General features: G+C 60.4%; 1 protein-coding gene across 10 annotated transcripts in view; it reads left to right on the top strand.

The window, feature by feature from the left end:
* The window catches only part of ANKS1A (ankyrin repeat and sterile alpha motif domain containing 1A), a 174669-nt gene that overhangs the window by 144839 nt on the left and 6146 nt on the right, over positions 1–23684 (top strand). For 4 of the 10 annotated variants that reach the window (XM_036415307.2, XM_036415305.2, XM_036415311.2 and 1 more), the window contains 11 exons: positions 7159–7257; positions 8088–8240; positions 8332–8439; positions 9257–9421; positions 9998–10123; positions 10817–10888; positions 11026–11112; positions 11344–11481; positions 12285–12455; positions 12551–12649; positions 13425–14549. In XM_036415307.2, the coding sequence (XP_036271200.1) occupies positions 7159–7257; positions 8088–8240; positions 8332–8439; positions 9257–9421; positions 9998–10123; positions 10817–10888; positions 11026–11112; positions 11344–11481; positions 12285–12455; positions 12551–12649; positions 13425–13544 (1338 nt within the window). In that variant the 3' untranslated portion in view covers positions 13545–14549. The other 6 variants (XM_036415310.2, XM_036415308.2, XR_006739975.1 and 3 more) reach the window with 5 other exon arrangements.

Raw genomic sequence — 23684 nt, 5'->3', positions numbered from 1 at the left:
ACGGTGCAGGAGCTCCGGCCTCCGGTAACCGTCCGTAACCTGCCAATCAAGGGTCCACACTGCCTGTCACTACGTGAGCCATTTTAACAGCAACAGGTGGAATAAAATATGAGTGTTCATTCCCGTCCTACCGGCAATGTGGGAGAGCAGCAGGTCGCCCACAAAAATCTGCTCTGCACTCCCCTCCTTCCCTCCGTAAGCCAGCTGTTTATATTGGGTAAAGGGGGCAAAGATCACCTGGGAAGTAGGCAAAGGGTAGGCCAAATGGGCAGTTTGCAGGTCTAGAGATGTGCAGAGGCCTTCGGGCAAGCAGAGGCTGGGGTCTTCACAGGACTTGGTGGTAAGCAAAGGGCTGGGATCTTCACGGCCGGAGGCTCTGTCCTGCAGGGAGGCTGTTCGTCCTTCCATGGCAGTGGGCAGCTCCCTGCTGAGGGGGATGGGCTGCATTTCCGGTGATCGGAAACCTCCTGGCTAACAGCACGGTGAACTTTCTTACAAGTGCAGCCGGTCCCCAGCGTTCTGTTCTGACACTGCCACTCGGACGAAGCTCGGGCCAGGGCAGCCCGCTGAGGCCGCCATCCAGTGAACCGGACAGGGAAGCAGGACAGAAAGCTCCTGGCCCCCTTCCTGGCAGAGAGCGCTGGCTTCCCAGGTCCCCTCTGATTCGGGCCGGGGGCTCGGCCTCCCTGTTCCTCCCTGTCCCCTGGGACCGCACTTGGCTGCTAACTTCATGGGCATGAGGTCTAGGGGGCCCGTTGTTACCTGTAGGGACTGAGGCGGGAGGCGGGAGGTGTGTGCCCTGCACTGCGGCCGGCAGCAGCCGTTCCCTGCAGGAAGCAGTCGGTGTCCTCGGATCCAGCCAGTCAGGTGCTTTGGGTGGTCTTGGGATCAAGCCCTTTGACCCCAGTCTGGCTTGGGCCTGGTGATTGGGGTGACTATGGCACCTCAAGTAAGGCCTCAGAAAGGCAAATGTTGGGCGGATGGGCAGCAGGTGGGTGGCCGATGCTGTGCCTGGTGCAGAGAATGGGGCACAGGGACCTGCTTGGGAGGACCAGGTCATGAGGCGCTGCTTCCTCGCACCTGACCACCTCGTGAAGGGACAGGTGGACAGGCCCCGGCTGCAGGAACTGGAGACTTGTGACCTTGGAACTAGCTGCTCCTGGTCACCATCAAGGTCTCTCCATGCGAGAACTGGGCTGGGGTGTGGGTCGTTGAGAGAGGAAGGGGTGGGGGTCGAGGTGTGAGGTGGGGAGCAGGAGGGTGTCAGCCAGGCGGGCACAGGTCGGCTGCCAGGCAGCCGTGAGCAGTGAGCGCAGAGCCCGGGCACCGTCCTGCCGGCAGCTCCGTGCTTGGTACACAAGAAGTCCTTGGTCAACCCTGCCCGGCAGTTGGGTGTATGCCTGTCCACCAGGTTCTGGCTTGTACCAATCTTGAGCAGCAAAGTCGGGATTTGAACCAGTTCTGATGTAAATAGTTCTTGTTCCTTGTTAATGCAGCTGCCACACGGAAGCCTCCAGCCCCTGGCTGCGCGTGCTTCAGGGAGCACGGCCTCCACCCTCCGTCGCTAAGACTCCTGGGCCATAGCCCTGCCGCCCCTCCTCTCCCTGGGCCTCCCCTCACACCCCCGCTCCCTGGGTTGGGGGCCATGGTCTGCACTGGGAGGCAGGTGCGCTCAGCCCTCCCACCTGGCCTGGCCCAGGGTGCGTGTGAGGTTGGTTCAGCCGCCCCCCCCCCGAAGGCGATGCTGGCTTAGAGCAGGGTCCTGTTCTGTGTCCCTGTGGCCAGTAGAGTGGCCTGGGGACAGCCTGCGATGGGGGAGCCGATGTGCAGTGGCGGCTGAATCTGGGAGCCAGGTACTGGAGAGAGTGCTCATCGCGGCTACTCCAGCGTCTGCCCCAGAGAAGTCAGATTTATGCCCAAAAAAAGAGCATTTGCAGGAAGTTTTAATTCATTACTTTATTTTGAAGAAAAGTGCTGCTGAAAGTTATCGTATACTTTGGGAAGCTTATGGTGAACGTGCTCCATCTCAAGATACTTGTGAACGCTGGCTTAAACACTTTAAAAGTGATTATTTTGATGTGAAAGACGAAGAACGTCCAGGTCAATCAAAAAAGTTTGAGGACCAACAATTACAAGCATTATTGGATGAAGATGTCAAACTAAAAACAACTTGCAGAAAGATTAAACGTTGCTCAGCAAGCAATTTTCGATCGTTTAAAAGCAATGGGAAAGATTTTAAAGGAAGGAAAATGGGTGCCACATCAACTGAAAAAAAAGACAAATGGAAAACAGAAAAGTCATCAGTAAAATGTGGCTTCAACGGCAAAAGAAAGTCTTTTTTTGCATCGAATTGTGACTGGTGGTGAAAAGTGGATTTATTTTGAAAATCCCAAATGCACAAAATCATGGGTTGGTCCAGGTCAATCATCAACATCAACTGCAAGGCCAAATGCTTATTAGGGTTTTATATATGTATTATAGATGAGCTTTAGCTGCTCCTCCCCTGGGAGCAGTGCTAGCCCCACAGATCAGTGCAGCAACGGGCCTGAGGACTGTCCGCTCACTCAGCCTCCCACCCTCCCTGCCCTTGATTTAAGAAGTCTGTTCCTAATTTGCTCTTTTCAGGTAAATCCCAGTTGAGTCCCCCACCCCAAACCCATCACAGCCCTTCTTCCAGTTCAGGCGCCCTCTGTCTGGAGCATCTCTTCCCACTGCCCCTGCTGCCGAGACCCCGAGGGACTGGAGAGGGGGGTGCAGGAGAAGCACCAGGACCAGCACCCTCCCCCCAGAGAAATCAGGCCGGGCCAGTAGCTCTGTGGCATTCCTTCTCCCCCAAGAGAGGAGGCCTCAGCCTGGCTTTGTGGTTGATGGCTGGACAAAGGACGGCCATTGTCTGAAGGGAGAGGCCTCACTGAATATGGAAATGAGGCTGGAGGGCTGGCTGAGGGGGAAGTTTCTGGGAGCTGATGGCCTCCCACCTCCATGAGGGGAGTCAGTCGGGGCAGGTCTGGGGGCTGACGCAGGGCACGGGCAGGCGGCAGTAGAGAGCTGCAGGCACACACTTCCCTCCATTTAACTGCCCTCTGAGCCCTGCAATGAACACCTTCACTCCAGTGCCTGGGCTCCCAGACCCGCTGCCACTGGACACTGCTTCCTCCGCTGCAGGCTGGCTGTGCTAACACACACACCCTGGGGCAGTCAGGCAGGGGGAGCCCAGGGAAAGAAGGGGCAGGCTCTGGGGCTCTGCACCCCAGACAGCTGCGCCCCACCTCCATCCCCACCCCCACCTTGCTGCTCCCCTGCCCCTGGGTCCTGCCTCTGCTCAGACTGCTCTTCCAAGGCTGCGTTTGAGCGAGTTGGGGGTGGAGAGTGGGGCTTCAGGCACATATCCTACAGCCCCCACTGGGTCCCAGGGTCCTAGCTGGTCAGAGGAGGGGCAGGTTGGGCCAGCTCCCAAGGAATCGGGTCCCCAGACCGGTGCCAGGGTTGCCCAGCACCTCCAGGCTGAGGCCTCCCCTTCCTCGAGGAGGAGCTGCAGTGTCCTTGGCTTAGGCCTCAGCCCTGGGCTCAGACAGGAGCCGCTGCCGCCCCGGGCGGGCTCGCTGAGCTGGCCTCCGGGCCCGTGTGCAGGAGTGGGCAGAGCCGCGCCGCCCTCGCCCGCAGGCATGGCGTAGGCTCCTATAGATGGGCTTCCCAGGCGCCTCCAGTTCACCCAGGGACAGCCAGCCCCTCCCCTCACTGACACCTTCTGCCAAGGGGCGGCCGAGCCCTCTGTGCCGGAAACAAGGCCCAGGCTTCGGGTGAAGTGCAGACGACCTCTGCCAGCTTCAGGTCTCCTCAGGCCAGAGCAGAGGCAGCTCAGGGACGGGCTGTGGCCTCAGGCCAGTCCCTCCCAGGATGGACCTCCGCTTCCCGCCTCCAGCAGAGCCCGGGACTGCCCCCTGCCTGCCCTGCCTGCAGCCTCACAGGCCCTCCAGCCTGGTGCCTCCCATGCTCCCCCAGGGAAGCCATCAGCCCACCTCTCTGCCCTCCACCCCTCCTCGAGCCCAGACCCCTGGGGCTCCTTCCCACCCAGCCCCAGACCTCATCCCAGACCTGGTCCCAGACCGAGTGAACAGCATTGGCTCCGGCTGATCAGCCTCTTCCTGGTTTTATATCAGTTCCCTCCCAGCCGTACGGATCCTGGCCACTCCGAAGAGTGCACTGAGCAGATGAAGGGCCAGGCACCACCGTAGGCACCGGCACCGCCATGGGCACAGAGGGCAGAGTTGGGAATGAGGTTTCTGCCCGCAGCAGCTGGAGCCTCCACCGGTCCTGGGCTGCTGCAGGCACAGGGGCCCACAGTGTGCCAGGCCCCCAGACCCCCAGTCCTGCTCCACTGGTTTGAATGGAGATAGTCCAGCAGTTACAGAAACTCCCAGCAAAATATTAACAAGTGAGAGATGTGAAGGATCTTTCCTTCTAAGTCCTATGGCCAAGAAGCCCAGGTAATCAGAGCTGGAGGCAGAGCTCGGAAGCTGGGCTGGGCCCTGCCACAGGCCTCCCTTGCCTGGAGCCAGGTCTCCCTCAGGCTCCCAGAGGCAGTTCCTGCCGCCTGTGCTCCTTCCCTTCCCAGGAGCCCTGTCCCACCCAAGGTGCCCCTGACCCTGGCCTGGCTGCAGTCCCCCTCTGCCCCTACACCCGCTGCGCTGTGCCCAGGGCTCCGGGCCGGCGGGCCTCTGTGCAGGGGCCCCTCCTGCACCTGCTGGAGCCGAGGAAGCTACTGGTGGGAGGAGGCGTCCGGGGGGTCGGCTGTGCAGCCAGGCAGGCACTGCTCTAATGGGCGCCCGTCAGGCAGGGCGCGGCCGCGCAGGGCATTCATTCCGCAGAGCAGTGTGCCCTGCCCCGCACGAGTCCCACAGGCCGCTGCCTCCCCGTCAGCCTGCTCTAGGCCCCCAGACACGGAGGCCGGGCTAGCCCCGTCCTGACCGTTTGTCCCTCACTGTGCGGCCTTGGTGGCCTCTCTTGTCCACCTCTGTGGGCCACTCAACACAGATTGAATTCTGCTCAGTTAGGGAAGGAAGCACTGCTCCTCCCCCAGAGGTAGAGGAAGCGGGGGTGTCCCCAGCTGCTGCCCGCACCTTCCACTGCCCTGCCCCCCACGCCCGCCTGTGCGGGAGAGCAGCCTGGGCGGAGTCTCGTGGTCCCTCTGCCCACGCTCACGGGCTTTCCGTGCACGAGTCCTGGGAGTCAGTCCTCAGACCTGCTTTGTTGTGCAAATGGACCATTTCTAGCTCAGAGGCTGACCGGCACGTCTTCAGGTGGTGAAGCCCCTGGAGCAGGAGGTGTTTCTGAGCCAGACGTGTGGCCAGGCGTGCCCGGTCCAGCCGGCCCAGCACTGGGCGTGCCAGGACCCATGCCGCCTGCCTCTTCCCGCGTCCCCGCCCCCACAGAGCAGTGGTGGCCCGGACCCTTGTCTGCCCGAGCTCAGCGGCTGAGGACCACTGCTTGCTGTCCTCGTCCCTCGCTGTCTGAGCACAGGTCGTGGGAGGACGGGGCGGCCTGCGCCAGTGCTGCCCTGTGACCTGTGCCTTCACCTGAGGAGACAGGAGTGAGACACATCAGGACACTCGCACCGTGGGAGACAGCTTGCTGCCTGGGAACACGCACCTTCCCTCAGGAGTGCCGCGTAAATTGAGGGTTTGATTGTAAACAGGAAATGGTGAAATCGCAGGAAGAACGCGGGAGGTTGTGAGAACGTTGGAGCAGGAGGTGTTGCTAAGCCGGCAGCTGAGAAGCACACGGGCCGCACGGCCGGCCAGAGCAGAGCGAGCCAGCAGCGGAGGACGTGGACACACACGTCTGCTCTCGTCTGCTCCCTGTGGACGGATCCCGACCTCAGCCAGGAAAGACCCACGGCCCCATCGATGGCGCAGCGCTGTCCCCCCCACGGCCGCGGCAGGGGGAGCCTCGGCCTGGTGCTCGGACCCCCACCCGGGCTCCTGTGAGCCTGGGGGACGGGCGGGGCTCCGCGTGCTGTGAGAACACGCGATGGACAGGCCTGGAGGATGGAGGCTCCCGGGAGGCTGTGACTGCAGGACGGGAAGTGTCCGCCCGGAACCAGACCTGCCGGGCGGGGACACACTGGCCAGCAGTCCTGGGTGTCACCCCAGAAGGGCCGCACCGCACTGCGTGTGAAGCGAAATGGGGAGCGGTCGGTCATTCCTAATCGTCCACCCCGGTGACCGCAGCCTCCGGGCGCCTGCTAGTGGTCGGAACGTGGGCACCAGGATGATGTTTGTGTGAAGATGAAGCTTGCGCACGCCTGTGTGCCCAGCTGGGCGCTGAGGGGGCGTCCAGGGCAGTGTGACGCCCCGGGAGGTGGGGGCGCTGTGGCTGAGGGGCGGGGCAGCCGTGAACTTTCCTGTTTCGTAATTGGAAAACACCTGTCTTGGGGCGGACACGGCTGTGAAGAAAAGGCCATCGTGATGGGGTCGGAGCGGAGGCCTCGTTCATCTGCTCCATCTTAGCTCCGTGCTGGGTGTGTGAGCTCAGAAAGGGTTTTGGCCTCTGTCTGCCTCCGTTTCCTCTTCTGTCAGCGAGGGTTAGGACAGAGCACAGCAGGAGGGGGACGGTGTCCACGTAAAGCCCTCATCGGTCACGCAGCACCTCCTCGCTGCTGCACGGAGCCCGCAGCGGGCTCGGCTCTGTCCCCCTCCCCGGCCCTGAGACTCTGCCCGCCCCGCGCCTGCGGCCCGGCTGCGGCAATGGTCACAGCCTTAAACTGAAGTCGTTGGTCAGGGACCTGGGCTTGTCTGCCTGTCCTCCTCGGATGGCCATGGAGCCTGCCATTCACTCGGAGTGGGCGAAGGCGTGCGGCCGGCCTGGGCACGCAGTGTGCCCGGGGCCCGCTGTTCCGGCCAGGCCTGTGCCCACGCCCCTGCCGGAGCCTCAGGCCTGCCAGCTCCCCTGTGGCCGCTCAGGTGGGAGCAGGTGGCTGGCAGACCTGGCTGCTGCTTCCCTCGGCTCCAGCGGGCACAGGCCTCCCGGGGACCCGGTCTCCGCTCCCTGGAGCCTGAGGCCACAGAGGAGGTGGCGTGGAGCCGGGAAAAGCTGGCCTGGCTCCCCAGGCCGCGGCCGCCAGCGCAGAGGCCCTCATGCTCGCCTTTCTGCCCTCAGGGGTCTAACGTGATGGAGGAGCAGGACCTGCGGGAGATCGGCATCAGTGACCCGCAGCACCGCCGCAAGCTGCTCCAGGCCGCCCGGGCCCTGCCCAAGGTGACCACCAGCCCCGCAGCCTGGCCTCTTTCCCCACCAGCCGGCCGGGGCGTGCGGACCACTCGGGGTGCTCCCCCCCTCCCAGGCCCCAGAGGGCAACAGGAGCCTCAGGAGCCAGCAGAGCGAGAGGGACTGAGAGGACCTGTCCAGCCTCAGCAGGGCTGCAGGCATCTGCCCTGTGCGGCCTGGTGCCCACAGGCCTGGCCCCGGAGCCCCTGGGGTCTCTCCTGAGACCAGACAGGCCTGTGCGGACCCCTGGCTTCTCCCTGGGGGAGGGCTGGTAGGCCGAGCTCCTTGCTGACTGCGTCCAGTGCCCCATCCCTTCCAAGTGCCCAGAGCGCAGGGAGCACATGTAGTCCCAGCACTGAGCCAGCCCTCTTCACACGCACAGTTCTCCTGTCCCGTCAGGTCCGTGACTCAGACACGGCCTTCTGCAAAGCCTCCTCGCCTCACTTAACCGGGCCAGGCCCGGACCCGGACCCGGACCCGGACCTGGACCCAGGCCTGGATCCTGACCCAGGCCCGGACCCGGACCCAGACCCAGGCCCGGACCCAGACCCTGACCCGGACCCGGACCCCCAGGCCCGGACCCGGACCCAGACCCGGACCCTGACTCAGGCCCGGACCCAGACCCGGACCCGGGCCCAGGCCCAGGCCCGGACCCAGGCCCGGACCCGGACCCTGACCCAGGCCCGGACCCGGACCGCTGTGGTTGCCAGAGGGAGGCCCGTACCTATCCAGCCGTGGTCGCTGTGGCTGCGTGCGCTGGCCGGGGTCTCCGCCCGGGACCTTGCCCCCCGAGGTGTCAGCCCCGCCCCCTCGCCCCGCAGGTGAAGGCCCTGGGCTGCGAGGGGAGCAGCCCCCCGTCGGTGCCCTCCTGGCTGGACTCCCTGGGGCTGCAAGACTACGTCCACTCCTTCCTGTCCAGTGGCTACAGCTCCATTGACTCCGTGAGGAACCTCTGGGAGCTGGAGCTGGTGAACGTGAGTGCAGCCGCCTGGGCGTGCGCTGCTCGCTGCCCGGTGGGGGCGCTGGGGGCCCGGGCACCACCTGACTGTGCGTTCCCCTGCCCAGGTCCTAAAGGTTCACCTGCTCGGCCATCGAAAGCGCATCATCGCCTCCCTCGCCGAAAGGCCCTACGAGGAGCCGCCCCAGAAGCCCCCGAGGTTTTCCCAGCTGAGAGTGAGTGCGGGGAGCGGCCGTGCTCTCTGTGGTGCTGGCAACTGAGGGGATCACCGGGCTCTCAGAGACGGGACCTCAGCAGAGGACCCTCCCTGTGCCCGGGCTGGGTGGGGCAGTGGTTGGGGCTGGTTCTCCGTCCAGCACATGCCTCCATCTGAGGATCAGCAGGAAGTGCCCTGTTGGGAGAGGCAGGAAACAAACACGCAGATCCCCCAGGAGGGCCCCCTCGGACAGTGTGCCCGTGCCCACGCCTGACTCAGAGTCTGGAACGCAGGGCTGCAGGCGGGGTCTGGGCAGCGGAGAGCCAGAGCCGAGCCTCACGGTGCTCGGCCGCCGGGCCAGGGACCCCGCGGCCCAGGACGCTGTCTCCGCCTTCGGGCTGAGCTGCCGGGGCCTCGGAAAGCGGGTGCTGCTCTGTCCTGCACCCGGGGAGCCACTGCTGTGGGTGCTGAGGCGCTGACCCCTATTCTCTGGGCCTGGGCCTGCTGTGCTGCGAGGTCCTCCAGAGACCCCGATGGGCTGCGGCAGACACTTTATCTTTGAAGGCACTTCCCAGCCCTTTTCCTGTGCGGCTCCAGCCGGGGGTGCAGGACGGGTCAGGGCTTCCCGGCTCCAGCAAGAAGCTGGTTGCTTTGACTGTGCCCAGGCTGGGCCAGCGAGCATTGGTCTGGCGCCTCCCAGCCATGCTGTCCTGTCTCATCCGTGCCTGTGCTGTGCCTGCGCTGCCAGGGTCGGGGGAGGGCCCTGAGCAGCCCAGGCCCGGCCCACAGCTGGGCCGCCCACCTGCAGCTCAGCCTCCCGGCCTCTCCTGCCGCAGTGCCAGGACTTGCTCTCCCAGACGTCGTCCCCCCTGAGCCAGAACGACTCCTGCACCGCCCGGTCCGCCGACCTGCTGCTGCCTCCTGGGGACTCGGGCAGAAGGCGGCCGGACAGTCTCCCTGACCCCGCGGCCCCCTCCCGGGCGGAGCGCTCCAGAGCCCAGGTGGGCAGGAGGGGGCTGCAGGCGGGCCCCCTCCGTCCCCCGCCCGAGCACGCGGGGCTGGCATGGGGCCTCCTCCCGGCATCCCAGCCCTTTGCCTTTGCTCCTCGGAGCTGCCCTCCTCGCCCTCAGAGTGGACTTTGACCTCACTCCTTCTCCTGCCTTACCTCACATCCACGTCTGGCCGTGAATTTTACAAGACTTTAAAGGATGTCTGGCCGTTCTAGTTGCTGTGCACCAGAGACGTTGCACATTGCTTGGTGGTGGTGGTGGTGGGGGTCATACATACTTGCTGAATCTTGCCCTCCCCACCTTCCTTCCACCACGGCCCACGGTGGGGCCTCATCAGCCCCCCTCACCCAGCACTCCAGTGCCCCCTGGCTGCGGGGCCTCAGTGAGCCCCACCCCAGGACCAGAGCCAGGGCCTCGGCGGGAGGCTGGCTCCACTCCCCGCCTCACGCCTGCGAGCCCCACACGCTTCCCGCCCCCGAGAAGACTCCGAGGCCCCGCCGCCCCCTCAGACAGGCCTGGGCTGCCCGGCGCCGGGGCGGGCGGCCTGTGACGCTGCCTGTTCTGCAGGAAGAGCACCGAGAGGCCAGGCTGACCCTCCGGCCGCCCAGCCTGGCCGCCCCCTACGCCCCTGTGCAGAGCTGGCAGCACCGGCCCGAAAAGCTCATCTTCGAGTCCTGCGGTTACGAAGCCAGTGTGAGTGCCTGCCTCTGCCAGCAGCTTCCCGCCCCAGTGCGCCCCCACAGCCCCCCACTCAGCCCTTCACAGCCCCCACAGCCCCTCACAGCCCCACACAGCCCCCCACAGCCCCCCACAGCCCCCCACAGCCCCTCACAGTCCCCCACACAGCCCCTCACAGCCCCCCACACAGCCCCACACAGCCCCCCACAGCCCCCCACAGCCCCTCACACAGCCCCACACAGCCCCCCACAGCCCCCCACACAGCCCCCACACAGCCCCCCACAGCCCCTCACAGCCCCCCTCACAGCCCCACACAGCCCCACACAGCCCCCCACACAGCCCCCCCACACAGCCCCCCCACACAGCCCCCACACAGCCCCACACAGCCCCCACACAGCCCCCCACACAGCCCCCACACAGCCCCCCGCACACAGCCCCCACACAGCCCCTCACAGTCCCCCACACAGCCCCTCACAGCCCCCCACACAGCCCCCCACAGCCCCTCACAGCCCCACACAGCCCCCCACACAGCCCCCACACAGCCCCACACAGCCCCCCACACAGCCCCCACACAGCCCCACACAGCCCCTCACACAGCCCCACACAGCCCCACACAGCCCCTCACAGCCCCACACAGCCCCTCACAGCCCCCCACAGCCCCTCACCCCGTGGTGATGTGGGTGCTGAGCCCGGCCGCTCCCCCCGCAGTACCTGGGCTCCATGTTGATCAAAGACCTTCGAGGGACAGAATCCACGCAGGACGCCTGTGCCAAGATGCGGGTGGGTGTCTGGGGTGAAGGGGGCTGGTAGGTACCGGCTGCAGCCGCTGGGCCCCATGTCAGGGGGTGGGAGGGGCTGTTGGCTGTGGGGCCCCGGGCCTTGGCCCTGAGCAGCGTCCACAGGCCCGTTTCCCACAGAAATCCACGGAGCACATGAGGAAGGTCCCCACCATCACCCTGTCCATCACCTACAAAGGCGTCAAGTTCATCGACGCCTCCAACAAGGTGCGCTGCCCCACCCTGCAGCCCCGTTCCTCCATCCCGCCGTGCCCTGGGGACTGCCTGGGTGCCCGCCCACCGCCCGCCTTCCCTCCCACCCCCTCCCAGCCCCCCGCCACCCCCGAGGCAGAGGGCCGGATGGACCCCAAACCTTACCGGCGAGGTTAGACCCCGCCCGCCCGGGCAGAGGCCGGCGGCCATGCCAGGGAGCCGGACCCAGGCCCCTCTCTCCAGCAGAAGGTCATCGCGGAGCACGAGGTCCGGAACATCTCCTGCGCGGCCCAGGACCCCGAGGACCTCTGCACCTTCGCCTACATCACCAAGGACCTGCACACGGGCCACCACTACTGCCACGTCTTCAGCACCGTGGACGTGGTGCGTAGTCTCAGCCCGCGCCGACGCCCCCTCTGCGCAGGGAGCCGCTCAGAGCCCCGGGCCTGTCCGGGCTCAGCGACGGGCTGGCCGCTCCCGCGAGTTAGTCCCGGCCGGGGCCGCCCAGCCCTGCGGCTCCCTGCAGTGCCCTCCGCCCCCGTGGAGCAGCGGCCCCCCTGGGCGGCGGGAGGACTCCCTGAGGCCAGGCCCTCGGGGAGAGGAGCGGTTCCTGCCTGGCGTCAGGCTCCTGGCCTGCAGGGGGTGTGATGTGACCGCCTCGTGGGGTTGAGGATGGGACGAGGAGGCCCCCTGCCCCCCCCACACACACACACACACACACACGTTCTTGGCGCGCTCGCTCGCTTTTCTCACGTCCCATCAGCTCTGTGCCGCCTGTGTGCTCCGGGGCAGTAAAACCCGGGCACGGCACCAGGAACTCACCAGCAACCCGTTCAAAAGGAGCTGAAGGAAAAGCCAGCCCCGCTTTGTGCTAACAAACCGCTGAGAACGGGTGACGCGGGTCCCACGGGCGCCCTCTGCAGGCCTGAGGGCGGCTGGGGGAGGGCCGGGCGTGGCCGCCGGACAGTTTGTGTCCTCCCGGTCCTGGTTGGCTGGCGCAGGGTCACGTTCGCCGTCTTCTCCGAGGAAATCACGCGAGAGAAAACAAACGCGGGCGAGGCTGGGGTACTCCGATTTGTCAGTTGCTTTGTCAGAAATGACTGTTCTGTGCCGTGTCAGTGCCCCGAGCTTGTGCTGGGGAAGAGGGGTCGGAGCCCCCATCTGCTGAGCGTGGGCTTTCCTCGCAGACCCTGACCTACGAGATCATCCTGACGCTGGGCCAGGCGTTCGAGGTGGCCTACCAGCTGGCCCTGCAGGCCCAGAGGGTCCGGCCTGTGGGCGCCTCTGCTGCAGAGCCCGTGGAGACGAAGAATTCCAAGCCCGTGCCGAAGCCTCGCGTGGGCGTGAGGAAGTCCGCGGTACGTGCCCTGGCCCCGCCGGGGTCTCCCACGTGGGCTGCCCGGCGCAGGGCCCCGGCACACCGCCTGTCTGTCTGCTGTGCTCTGCACCCCAGGTGCCGCTGCCCCCCGACACCCGCTGTTGTTACTGTCACACCTGCACCACCCATCGTCCTTCTTACCTGCCGCTGCCGTCTGTCAGTCCTGGAGTCAAGGTCTTTGCGTCCGTGTCTGTGTCCGTCTTCTGGGGCCATGGCCTCCGGCCTGCGTGGCATCCTCCTTTCCCGCCCGCCCGCCGTCCTGTCTGTGCTTCAGCCCTGTTCTGTGTCCTCCGCGGAGGCCCGTGCCACTGGGGCCCTGCCACAGCTGTGGGTTCAGGGCATGATGCCCAGGCGGGAGGTGCCCAGAGTCCGACAGCTCTGAGCATCCCCAGGACAGGCTGCCCTGCTGAGGCCCAGCCTGGCCCTCCCACCACGCTCCCGGGAGGGAGTCGCTCCTGCCACACACAGGCACACGCATACACACACACACACACACACACACACCCCAGAATCACTCCTGACACACACACACATGCATGCACACCCCAGAGTCACTTCTGACACACACACAAGCACACCCCAGAGTCACTCCTCACACACACACACACACACACACACAAGCACACCCCAGAGTCACTCCTGACACACACACACACACACCCCAGAGCCATTACACACACACATACACACACACGCACACACACACCCCCAGAGTCACTCCTGACACACACACACACACACACACACACACACACTCTCTGGACCTTGGCCTCTGGTGGGCCCTGTGTCTTCCCAGCTCCTCACCCTCTGGGGCTGCTGGGGGGCCTCGGCTGGCGGGCGGCTGGCCGAGGTCGCCCAGATGGAGTTGCCCGGCGGGGGAGGGGCGCAGCGGGCCCCGGTGCCCGGGCACAGGTGTGCGCTCCACCTGACGGCCCTTCTTCCCTGGCAGCTGGAGCCGCCCGACGTGGAGCCGGACGCCCAGTCCCACGCCAGCGTCTCCTGGGTTGTGGACCCCAAGCCAGACTCTAAGGGGAGCCTCAGCACCAAGTACGAGACCACTATCTTCTAACACCCACCCTCTCCTCACTGGTCTGTGCCTTGCCGCCGGCCCGCCTGCTCTCCGCCCTCCAGCCGCCGGCCGGCCAGCCCGCCGGGCGCTCTGCGCGGCAGTAGCTGCAGACACTGCTCCAGCTCGTGCCACCACGGACACTGAGCCCGGGCACCGACGGCTCCGGGACGACTTGCCTGGAGGCGGAGCCGAGCGGGCTGAGGGCCGCGGCGCCGGGAGCCTGGAGGCCCACGCTGCACTGCGGGCGGCCGGCCTGGCGCGGCCTCGCTGCCCACCGCTCCCGTGCACCTCTCTCCGCACAACCAGCCACTGTGACCCGGGCCACAGCCCCGCGCGGCTCCCGCTGGCCCGTCTCCCCTGAGGTGCTGGCCGCCCGAGGCCCTGAGCTCGGTGATGTCTGAGGGCCGGGGCCGCCCCGCCCCGGCACATGCACCGCAGGGCCTGCCTCCGCCCCGCGGCCTCGGCCCGCTGGGTCTTCCCTCCGAGGAAGCGGTGGCACGTGTGGCCGGCCCTCCCGTCCTGGCCAGTGAGGCCCAGGCCGGCCGGAGTCTAGCTCACAGAGGAAGGCCTCCCTCCCTGCACATGGCGCCCCATCTTCTGACCTTGTCCCCAGTGTAGGGCTCAGTGGAAGTCAGCCATCACCCGGCCCTTCCCTGGACAGGGCTGTGCCTCACCACCCAGCAGGCAGCAGCTGCCTCGGCTCTCCCCCTGGGCGGCGGCAGGAGCCGGGCAGCTCAGTAGGGAGTGCGGACACGGCACAGTCCCGCAGACGCCCAGGGGTGCTGCTGCTTTGTAGCTGAGCCCCCGTTGGTAAACCACAGGGTCCTCTGCCGGCCCCGTGCCTGCCAGGCAGACGCTGAGCCCGAGGTGGCAGTGGGTGCTCGGGGGAGGCCGTGAGGGACCTTCTGTTCCGCTTCTTGTCTCCTTTCTGCTTCCTGGTCCCTTTCCATGACCCCCGCCTGTGCAGCCCTGGTTAATCCTCTCCTCCCCGTTGTGTTTGCTTCTGCCAAGCTGAGCCCAGAGGAACCAGCTGTGCTGCGGACACAGGTGTGGGAGCTCAGGCTTCTGCTCCGCCACCGGCACCTCCACCGCCGCCGTCTCACTGCAGCTCCGAAGCCCAGGCCCGGCCTCCGCCTGGCTGCCTGCCGCCTGCGCCGCCTCCTGCCCGGCTCGGAGCCTGTGGGCCTCTCCCAGGAGACCGGAGCCCAGAGCGTCAGGATGTGACTTATCCAGAACATGTTTTAATAGAAAAATTTTTATAAAATGAACTTTTAACACTTGCCTCAAACCTCTAGGTTCAACTGCCAGCCTTTAGACAGGTGCCTGTAGGGTCAGGGGACAGGGAACCGAGGCGGGTAAAGGGCCAGTCTGTCCAGCCTGTCCTCAGGACAGGGTTTTGGGAGGTCCGGTGGGTCGGACGGGAGATGGTGCCCATGGTAGGAAAGAGGTACACGAGGGGCAGCCTTGACTACGTGTTGTTAGTCTGCTTTTCAAACCCACCGGAGTTGGACCCTGGTCCCCGAGAGCTCGGCTCTTGTCCCCACCTGGCCCTGGGCCCTTAGAGGCGCCTGGCAGGAACCCCGTCTGGGGTTCCCGGGGGGAAGGTCCAGGTCCTGCGGAGACGAGCGAGCCGTTCCTGGTGCATGAAGTCAGAGCGGGGTCAGAGCCTGCCCTGGCTGCCGGCCCGCCAGCTTTCTGGGACTTCAGGCTCCTGGGTTGAGTTGGGAGGAGAAGAGGCAGCTGAGTTTTGGGCATTATTGGGTCGGCAGCTAAGATGCTGCCTGCTGATTTGTGGTCTGTCTGACCAGGCCTCTGACAGGCCTCCTCGGGTTCTCTGAGTTCCTGGCTTGACTGTTCCCGGCTGCTGGCTCTTCCCTGGCTCCACGTGGAGGCGAGGAAGGTGGCAGTTTGGTTCCCCGTGTGGCCTTCAGGGCAGGTGGCGTCCGCCCGGAGCTCGCTGCCCCTCGGCCCTCTGGGGCTTGCTTTGCTTTTCACCTGTGGTGTCTCCACCTCCCCTCACACCCCCCCCCCCCCCCCCCCCCCCCAGTGGAGCAGAAATGAGGCGGATTCCTGTGAGGGAGCCGGCCAGGGAAGGTGCAGGAGCCCTGGGCACCTGCTCAGCCTGCGGTTGGCCAGGCACGGGAGGCAGGGCCGTCCCTGTGAGAGCTGGCCACGCTCCCTGGTGGTCGTCCCCTTGGGCAGAGGGGGTTCCTCCACTTTGCGGTACTAAACAGGAAGTGGAGTTTTATTCGACTTCCTGCTGCTTCCAGGGCCTGCGAGGACGCCCTCCGCTCCCCGTGAGGGTGCACCTGCTTCTGCCAGGAGTTGGTGAGGGCGGAGGCAGAAGGGGAGCGGCCCCTGCTGGGCCGCGGGGCAGGGGTGCCACGGGGCCAGAAGGGAACAGACACTACGCCGAGCCCCTCGGCCCACGTGAGTCACGTGGTGTTTCTCCCTGGAAGCTGCTACGTTCTTTATTTATTCAGGGTATTTTCCTATTGGAGAGCCTCGGCTGTCTGTTTTGTGTTGAGACGCGTTCATTTCTGAATATCGAAAAGGAAAGGACTGCACCTGCCTTCCTCCCCTCCTGGCGGCACTGGCTTCCCTGGAAGAACTGCCAGGACTTGACAGGCTTCCAGCAGCCGCCCTGCTCTGCACGTCTCAGTGCGGGTCAGGCGTGTGGCAGCCGTCTCCGCGTCTGAACTGGGGGGCCCGTGGAGCTGGGACGTGGAGCCGGTGGCCTGTCGCCGCTGCAGGCTCTGGCTGGCCCTCCCGCCTGCCAGCTGCTCTGGCGGCCCCGCGCCTGCCCGCCCCCTCCCTCGGGGCGTCCGCACCGGGTCCCGGGGGCAGGGGTCTGACTCGGCTGCCCTGAGGAGGCCAGGCCGCAGAATGGCTGCCAGGAAAGCACTGTTGCCAATGGTGTGGCGACGGACCGAGTTGTAATAAAGATGTTATTTAATCTGTCTCTGTATTTTGATACTTGAATGACTCCCCTTTTACTTTACTGTACATATAGTTGTTCATCTGTCCAATTTGCCCGATTTACACACCTCTTGTACAAACAGCCAATCTGTGCAGCAACGTAGACTGACCTCATGCAGGCTGTGAGCGCCCAGGGCCCTGGCGTTGGTTTTGTTATTTCCTAACGTGCAACTTAGAACAGACGGAGCTAATAAACCAGAGCGACACGAAACCAGCCTTGCTGTTTGGAGTCTTTGGGTTGGAATGTTTCCTGGTGTTTTCCTGGTGCCGCACAGGCCAGACCCATGGGTGTGAGCCCTGCTGTCTGCCGGGTGGTTTGGGGATTCTCTGCCCACGTTCCTCGGGGGGAGGCCTCTGGGACATCGTCTGAGCACTGGTGGAGCCATGTCTGGTGCAGCCGCTGCGCCGTCAGCCCACGCGTGTAGAGCGTCTGCACAAGGCAGCGTGGGGCCGTGCTGTGGAGGAAGTGTCTTCCTGGGGGACTTAGTTTGGTTGTGGAGGTTGAGTTTTAGACACAACTAGCTACCAGCCGGGAGCCGTCCGCAAGGCCCACGGCACAGCCCCAGGGCTGTGGGGACAGCCAGTGTCCCGGAGCCGGTGGCAGGGAAGGAGGGTGGTGCCGGGCTGGTTTTTTAGAGGGAGGTTTGCAAAGGCCCACATGACCCTGATGGCCCTTCATTGAGTGGCCAGCCTCTACAGGCAACCGTCTCATTGGCACTCACGCCTTTCTGGGTGTTACCACTCTATTTACAGAGGGAAACAGGCTCAGAAAGGTTAAAGTTCCAGCCCATGATGCCGAGGGGACCCAGAAACCTGGCCCAGTGTCCTCAGCCTGTGACATACTCCATAGCAAAGGGCTTTGAAACCACTGCTGAGCTGATCCAGCACCGACTGTGTTTGACGGAAACGGCCCAGAGCAGGGAGCTGTCTCTGAGCAGCCAGCCAGCTTGTGGCAGAGACAACACCGAATCCGGGTCCTTCCAACACAGGACTTCTGAGGGCCACGTTGAAGGGGGGGGTGGACAGGCCAGTGCTCCTGCTTCCACACCCTCCTGGGCAGCAGACACCTTGGCCACTGATGCCCCTTCTGCGGACACTGTACCAGGACACATTGCCTCTGTCAGTCCCTTTGGTGCCACCAGAGCCTCTGTGTGACCGCTGGCCCAGCTCAGTGCTGACTGGGCCTGGTCCTGGGGTGGGACACCTGCCAGTTCACTGGCATCTGGGCTGCTGCTCTGAGCCTCTAAATGGGAACTGGAATAGAACAGCAGGGAGAGAACAGATGAAACTGGTTTGGCTCAGTGGATAGAGTATCGGCCTGCGGACTGAAAGGTCCCAGGTTTGATTCGGTCAAGGGTATGTACATTGGTTGCGGGCACATCCCCAGTGGGGGGTGTGCAGGAGGCAGCTGATTCTCTCTCATTGATGTTTCTGACTCTCTATCCCTCTCTTTTCCTCTCTGTAAAAAATCAGTAAAATATATTACCAAATAAAGGGGGGTGGGGGAGAGACGGGAGGACCGAAGGGAGGAGGAAAGGGGTGGGGAGGCCTTAGGAGGAAGGGGTGGGGCACACGCAACACAACAGCATCTGCCCACCTTCACCCCACAGCCTCTCCCGGCTCCCGGTGGTCGGGGGCTCACACATGTCCTCGGACCAGAGGCTGTTGGGAGGCCAGGCCTCGCCCACGTGTCCCCGCCCCATCGGCCGGTTCTGTCACACCCCGAGTCCTCCCGGCACCCAGGCCGCTGGGCTGAGACAGCTGCACAGGGGCCAGAACTCTGCCCCCTGGTGCGCTTCCAGGGACAGCCTGGCCACTGCGACTACACCTGAAGGTGTCTGACGCCCACTGGCTCCCTGCATACAGGCCAGCAGCCCCATGTGCTTGCAGTTCGCTGGCCCACCTAGCGCCAGCTCTGCCACCCGTCGCGCAGGGAAGCCTCTACACGTGGCTGCTCCTCCCGGGTCTCGGGTGCTGGGAACACTCATAAACAAGCAGTGACCAAAGTGGACTTCCTAACACCATGAAACATTATCCAGTAAACGGTGCTGGGACAATGGGCAGTCATGGGGGAAGAGGTTCCTGTTCTTACTTTCACCAAATAAAGTCCAGATGGCATGCTTGCTTAAATGGTAAGAGAGAGAAACCCAAACAAGTTATAAGGAAATGGGAGGTTTTTTCATAAACTTGGTATGAGAAAGTTGCTTCCAAGCATGTTACAAAATTTTTTTTTAAAGGTCAATATATTCAACCAAACATTTCTGCACAGCAAAATGCGCCATAAGGAAGGACTGGAACTGAGGCTCACAGAGCAGGGCGACAGCATCAAAGTGAACGAACTCCTTCCGGGAAGGGGATTAGACAAACACTTCCCTCTGCTTCTCACTCAGCACAATGGAAACCCCAGCAGAAACACCAAGGAGCCCAGATGAAGCCACACAAGCCTGTGCTCTGCATTCAAAGCACAGGAAGGGGCAGCCTGGCAAGAAGAAGAAGCTGCCAGACACTGGGGTCAGGTGGGCCAGGCTGCTCCTGACACACAGGAACCAGAATGACTACCGAGTGGATGGGTTCAGAGGCAGAATGGAAAAGAAAGACCAAACCCACAAACCAGAAGGCAGCACCATAGACATTGTCCAATCTGAACAACGGAGAAAACAGATTGGAAAAAATGAAGTCTCGGGGACCTTTGGGGACTATAACAAAACATCCAAGGTTTCTGTCAGCAGGGTCCCTGGAGAGAAAAGGGTGGGGCTGAAAAAGTACTCCACCAAATAGCAGCTCAAAATGCCACAAATTTGGCGAAATGTAAACCTACAGATTTGAGAAGCGGAGCACACCAAACCAGATAAACCAAAAGAAATCCATGATGAGAGGCTTCATAACTGAATTTCTGCAAATGGAAGACAAAACAGTTCCCTAAAGCAGAGAGGGGAAGATGGCGGCTCTCCCGGAGGAGAACGTAACCTGGGTGAAGCGTCTCAGAGAACTGTGAGGCAGGATGCCGTGCAGTGGTGTTCAGGTGCCAAACGAAGAGCACTGACCTCTATTCTATACCCTGTGAAAGGTCCTTGGGAATGAGAGGAGCAAGGAATTCTCAGGCTGCAGGGAAACGAAGGCTTGGTCAGCAGCAGACCTGCCCTGCAGGATGGTGGGAAACTGTTCTAAATAGAAAGGAGATAAGGAACCTTACAACACCAGGAAGGGTAAATGAACATAAGGCAAAACATGGGACTTTCCTTCTCCTGAGTTTTCTAATTGTTTGACGGCTGAAGCAAAGATTATAACTGAAATCCAGGCATTGGCAAGCATGGTTCCTGCGGGGCTGTGAGGGAGAATCCATCCCCAGCCTCTCTCCCAGTGTCTGGCGGCTTCAGGTGTCCTTTGGCCTGTAGATGGCATTCTCCGTGTCTTCTCACCGTTGCACATCTGTGTCTGTCTCTTCATATGACACGTGTCTTTTCATAAGGACACTAGTCAGATCAAATCAGGGACCCACCTAACCCCAGTATAACTCATATTAATTACATCTGCAATGACCCTATTCCCTATGAGGTCACATTCTGGGGTGCTGGGGGTTAGGACTTCACCTTGTGGATCTGAGATGAACACATTCAATCCATGACAACTGCCTTCTAAGGAAAAGGGGCCGAGTCCTGTGTGATAAGTTAAGGATCTGAGATGGGGAGATCATCCTGGACTGTGTGTGAGGGCCTTAACTCCAATCACATGTGCCCTGTGAGAGAGGCCGAGAGGGATACACTAGAGAGGACCTCCATGTGGCCATGGAGGCGGAAGCTGGAGTGATGCCGCCTCAGAAGGAATGCCAGCTGCCACCAGAAGATGGAGGAGGCAAGGAGCATGTTCTCCCTAGAACCTCCAAGGGAACGTGGCCCTGCCAACACTCTGATTTTGACCCAGTGAAACTGGTTTCTGATTTCTAGCCTCCTGGATTATAAGAGAGTATATTTCTGTTTCTCTTGAGCCATTCAATTATGTAACTTGTTACAGCAACTGCAGGAGACTAATACATGCCTACAGCCTCATGCAACTATGCCTATACTTGAATTTTAACCCCAAAGACCCATTATAGACTTCTCACATCCAGAACTAAAAGAAAGTAAATTTGCATGGGCTTAAGGCACTACATTTGTGGTACTTTGTTATAGTAGCAATAGAAAACTAATTCAGTAGGGAATTTCCTCAAAAACCTACAGCTAACATTATATTTAATGGTGAAAGGTAACTCCCCCCTGAGATTGGGAACAAGGGAAGGTCCCATTGTCACCAATATTGACGTGCTGGGCATTGCAGCCAGTGCAACAGGCGAGAAAAGGAGGTAAATGTCACTCATCTCCGAAAGGAAGAAATAAACTGCCCGGTTTGCAGGTTACAGTAGTCATCCCTTATCCCTGAGGGGTACATTCAAGCCCCCAACAGATTTCTGAAACCACAGACAGTACCAACTTTTACATGTACTATGTTTTCACCAAGGCATGCACACACTTGACAGCTCTCTGTATGCACTTTGGGGCCATTACTCAGTGAAATGATGGAGCTAGGACACAGGCCTGTGGTAAAGAAGCAGCCACCAACTAACCCAGACTGCTGACTACCTGGCAGGGAGCAACACAGCACACCCAGGCGGGACAGGCAGCTCAGGTTTCATCATGTGACTCAGAATGCGTGCAATCAAAACTTATTAATTGCTTACTTCTTGAATTTTTCATGTATATTTTCAAATCATGATTGACCATAGAAAGTGAGACTACAGATGACTACTGTACATGATGGTCTATGTAGAAAATTCCAAAGATCCTCCCAAAATTATTAGAATCAATGAGTTCAACCAGCTCACAAGATACAACATACTAGTAAACATACAAAAGTCTATTGTATTTCTGTATATTAGAAATGAGTATGTGGGCACAATTAAAAATAAAACACTTTATAATCACTCAAAAAAATAAAATCCTTAGGAATAGATAACAACACATGTTCAGGACATGTATGATAGAAACTATACAATGCTAATGAGAGAACTCAAAGAAGAACTAAATCATGAAGAAAGAGACCATGTTCAGACTAATAAAGATGTCAATTCTTCTCAAATTGATACACAGGTTTATGATGATACCTAACTGAACTCAGCAAGGTTTTTTGTAGTAATAGACAAGATTAGTCAACAGAACTAGAGCAGCTAAACAACTTTGAAAAAGAATAAAGCAGGAGAGCTGTCTAATTGCAAGACTTAGCACAACTACAGCAATCAATACTGTGCTGTGGCAGAGACAGGCTCATCGAACAGAAGAGCCAACCCAGAAAGAGACCCAGACAAGCATCTGACTGATTTTTAATAAAAATAAAGGCACAAAAGCAATTAAATGGAGCAAAGAGAGACTTTTCAGCAGATTATGCTGGATTTGGTTAGATACCCATATGCTTTTTAAAAAGTATCTTAACCGAAGTCGCATACTTCACATAAAAATCAATTCAAAATGGATCACAGACTTAAATGTAAAATATAAAACTATAAAACTTTTAGCGAAAGACATAGGAGAAAATCTTTGGGATCTGGATCTAGGCAGAGTTCTCAGACTTGACCCCCAAAGCACAATCCATGAAAATAAAATCTGAAATACTGAACTTCATCAAAATTAAAGTTTTGTGCATCAAAGGACACTATCAAGAAAGTGAACTGACTCCACAGGAGAAAATGTCTGCAAATTACATATCTGACAATATATAAAGAACACAACAGCAACCTGTTTCTAATTCAAAATTAGGCAGAGGACTAAAATAGCCCTTTCTCCAAAGCAGACAAACAACCAATAAGCATGTGAGCAGATGCCTGGAGTCACTGATCATTAGAGAAATTCACGTCAGACCCACAGCGAGACTCCATTCCACACCACTAAGATGCCCACACCTTTTCTTTAAAGAAAATAAGTGTTGGTGGAAATGTGAGGAAACCGGAAGCCTCATATATTGCTGGGGGCTGGGGGGATGTGGGGTGGGGGGGAGCGGGTGTAAAACAGTGCAGCCACTGTGGAAAACAGTTCTAATGGTTTCTCAATGAATTAAACATAGAATTACTATATGACACACCAACTCTACTGAGCATATTCCCTACTCAAAAGCATTGAAAACAAGTGTTCAAACAAAAACTAAGCAGCACTATTAACAGTCAAAAGGTGGAAACAAACCACATGTCCATCCCCTGAAGAAGGAATAAGCAGTGTGGTAGATCCATATAATGGACTATTACTTAGCCATACACAGGGATGAACTGCTGATTCATGCTACAGGACAAATCTTTAAAACATACTGTTTGTTACATGATTCTATTTACCTCGAGTCAGAAAACCCATTGAAACAGAAAGCAGGTTAGAGGTCAACAAGGCAACGGGAAAGGAGTGAGAAGTGACTGCTCAGTGGTCTGGGACTTCCTTCTTGGTGACCAGTGTCCTGGAAGGAGGCAGTGGTGGCCAGCACAGCACTGTGCTCCTGGTCACCAGCAGCACCGTTCCTGTGTATTTGCCACAATGTTAAGTTGTATCCCTCAGCCCATGTGCAGGACTGAGTGGAGGTCTTTCCTTGTGTAGGTCAGGGTCCCTGTCTCATCCGTGTGGAAGCACAAGAAAACCGATTCAGAATGTCTAAGCAATGGATCGTTTCAGATTTTAATTATGAAGTAAAAGCAGGGCTGTTGTCAGCCCGTGTCTGCACTGCCACCAAGCCCCTTGCCCAGAATCCCTTCAGAGCACCCTGCCTCTAAGAGGATGAGGCTTCCAAAATGTAGGGGAGTGTAGGTTTTTTATATTGATTTCAGAGAGGAAGGACGAGGGAGAGAGAGATCAGTGATGAGAATCACTGATTAGCTGCCTCCTGCATACCCTCATTGGGAGTTGAGCCCGCAACCCAGGCATGTGCCTTGACTGGGACTCGAACTGTGACCTCATGGTTCACAGGTCAGCGTGTAACCACCGAGCCACACAGCCTGGGCCAAAATGTAGGGTTTTCAATTTTGAAATTAATTGTTGCAAATCAGAGGCTGCATCTAGGCAAGCCTTGCTGTTTACTAAACACTAGTGCCCTGGTTCACGGATTCACGCACATCGAAAGGAAATCAATTAGAAGGTAGCCGGCGAGGTGGGACTG

This window comes from Pipistrellus kuhlii, unplaced genomic scaffold, assembly GCF_014108245.1.
Source record: "Pipistrellus kuhlii isolate mPipKuh1 unplaced genomic scaffold, mPipKuh1.p scaffold_m20_p_5, whole genome shotgun sequence".
Lineage (NCBI taxonomy): Eukaryota > Metazoa > Chordata > Mammalia > Chiroptera > Vespertilionidae > Pipistrellus > Pipistrellus kuhlii.
Note: the sequence above shows the minus strand (reverse complement) of the source record. Positions and strands in the feature narration are given on the sequence as shown.